Genomic DNA, 2,348 nt, shown 5'->3' with positions numbered 1-2,348 from the left:
CTCATTAAAGCGGGACTTTATTACGTTTGGGCTGTAGACGCTGAATGCTGTAATTAATCAAAGCGCCTGAGGAGTAATGAGCTTTCAGCCGACCTTTAATCCCCTGAAATTAATCACCACCAATCACACGCAGGGTGAGGGAAAACCCCGCCCACCCACACACCACACCCGCTACACTCACACACTACACCCACAAACCCCACCCACTCTACTCATAAACTACACCCACAAACCCCACCCACTCTACTCATAAACTACACCCACAAACCCCACCCACTTTACTCCACTCACACACCCCACCCACTCCACTCAAACTACACCCACAAACCCCACCCACTTTACTCCACTCACACCCCACCCACTCCACTCAAACCCCACCCACTCTACTCAAACTACACCCACAAACCCCACCCACTCCACTCAAACTACACCCACAGACCCCACCCACTCCACTCAAACTACACCCACAAACCCCACCCACTCTACTCATAAACTACACCCACAAACCCCACCCACTCTACTCATAAACTACACCCACAAACCCCACCCACTCTACTCATAAACTACACCCACAAAACCCACCCACTCTACTCCATTCACACACCCCACCTACTCCACTCAAACCCACAAAAATCACAGCTATTCCACATCAAATTAAAATTTAATTAATAAACAAATCTGAAGCTGAATTTATTCACAAGGTAAAGCACTTCACAAGTAAAACTTAAATAAACCAAATCAAAATGTTACAAAAATAACAAAAAAAATTAACAAATCAAAAAAGTATAAAAAAATGTTTTAATCTGTTGCATTAATATTAATTACCTTCAGTGTGTGTGTGTGTGTGTGTGTTCAAACAGAACTCATTAACTCTGGCTCAAATTTAACATTTTAATGACATTTCCATTCGAGAAAAACTAAAAGATACCTTTTTACAGAATTAAGAAGATGATATTAATACAGTGACTTCATCAAACAACGGCCAGACGTTTCCTCCGTGGATTCACTTCACGTTCAGACACAGACCTTACACTGCCCCCTAGTGGCCTGGGGGTGTCTTTTAAAAAATGGGGTGTGGGGGGGGGGGGCAACAGACTGTGTGTTAAAGTGTTTTAAAATGTGTGTTTTAATGGTCAGTGTGTGTGTGTTAAAACGTTTTAAAGTGTGTATGTGCAGTAACGGACTGTGTGTTAAAGTGTGTGTGTGTTAAAACGTTTTAAAGTGTGTATGTGGGGTAACGGACTGTGTTAAAGTGTGTGTGTGTGTGTGTGTATGTCCTTGTGGGAAAGTGTGGCGTGCGTGTTGTTACCCTAGGGTTCTCCTAAAGGTTCTAGTAAAGGAAGGTTCCGAAGCTGCCCTTGCCGTTCCGGCGGAACTGATTTCCGTGGATGGAGACGAACATTTCTCGCGAGAGCAGATTCTCATCGGCGCGCATAGAACCCAGGTTCCGCGCTCGGTTCTTCTGCAGACGGCGCTTTGAGGACAGCAGCTCGCGCCGGAGCTCATCGTTTCCCTCCGTGAAATCAGCAGGAACCGAGCACGCTTCGTCCACCGCCAGCGCTTCACCGTCTGACTCCGCCTCCAAAGACACAGCCCCACCCACGGTCTCTGTAGACCGGCCTTGGGAAGGAGTTTCTGCACCTTCATTTTCAGTGGCTCCACCCTCTGCTTCTGTGGCCCCGGCTTTTCCAGTAGCTCCACCTTCTTCTACAGTAGCTCCACCTTCTTTACTCTCCTCCTCCAGCTCACCTTCTGCATCTGTTGTGAGAAGAAACCCGTCAGATTGTGCCTCCCACAGCAGAGACCTCATACCTGTAGCTTTATTCTAACTATTCCATTCCACCTTAAATGGTTCAGTAATCTAGACACTGAAGCTGTCACCATTTAAGGTGGAATGGAATATGAAAATGGATGTAACAATGACACATTTTAAGCTTCTAAAGCTATGGTTTATTTGACGATGAAAAAAATCAAGAGCGGTGGCGTCGGCCAATGGGGCGTGACCTGGTTAGAGCTCGTTAAGTCTTTAAGCAGCCCCACTGTAACGAGTTTAATTAAAGCCCCGGAGCGAGCAGCGTGGCTGTGGGCGGAGGCTCTTGAGGTGTGTGTGTGTGTGTGTGTGTGTGTGTGTGGTGTGTGGGTGTCTCTCTCTCTCTCTCTCACTGTCTGAGGAGGAGGAGGAGCTGCAGAACTCTCCCGGTCTCTGTGCTGCTGGGGAAAATAAACAGGATGGAAACTCAATTTAAAATCCGTGTTTCTGCTCGGAACGCTCCGGGAATCAGAACTTGGATTATTCAACATCACACTCCTGACACTGCGCTGACAAACCACTACACCCCCAGCATCTC

At 47.0% G+C, this 2,348-nt stretch overlaps 1 protein-coding gene across 1 annotated transcript in view; it reads right to left on the bottom strand.

The window, feature by feature from the left end:
- Positions 1-712: 712 nt before the first annotated feature.
- Positions 713-2,348, bottom strand: part of shcbp1 (SHC SH2-domain binding protein 1) — a 30,876-nt gene continuing 29,240 nt past the window's right edge. Inside the window, 1 exon segment of the mRNA XM_066657409.1 lies at positions 713-1,758. Coding sequence (XP_066513506.1) covers positions 1,331-1,758 — 428 coding nt within the window. The 3' untranslated portion in view covers positions 713-1,330.

This window comes from Hoplias malabaricus, chromosome Y, assembly GCF_029633855.1.
Source record: "Hoplias malabaricus isolate fHopMal1 chromosome Y, fHopMal1.hap1, whole genome shotgun sequence".
NCBI classification, from domain to species: domain Eukaryota; kingdom Metazoa; phylum Chordata; class Actinopteri; order Characiformes; family Erythrinidae; genus Hoplias; species Hoplias malabaricus.
This window is presented reverse-complemented; position numbering and strand designations above follow the sequence as displayed.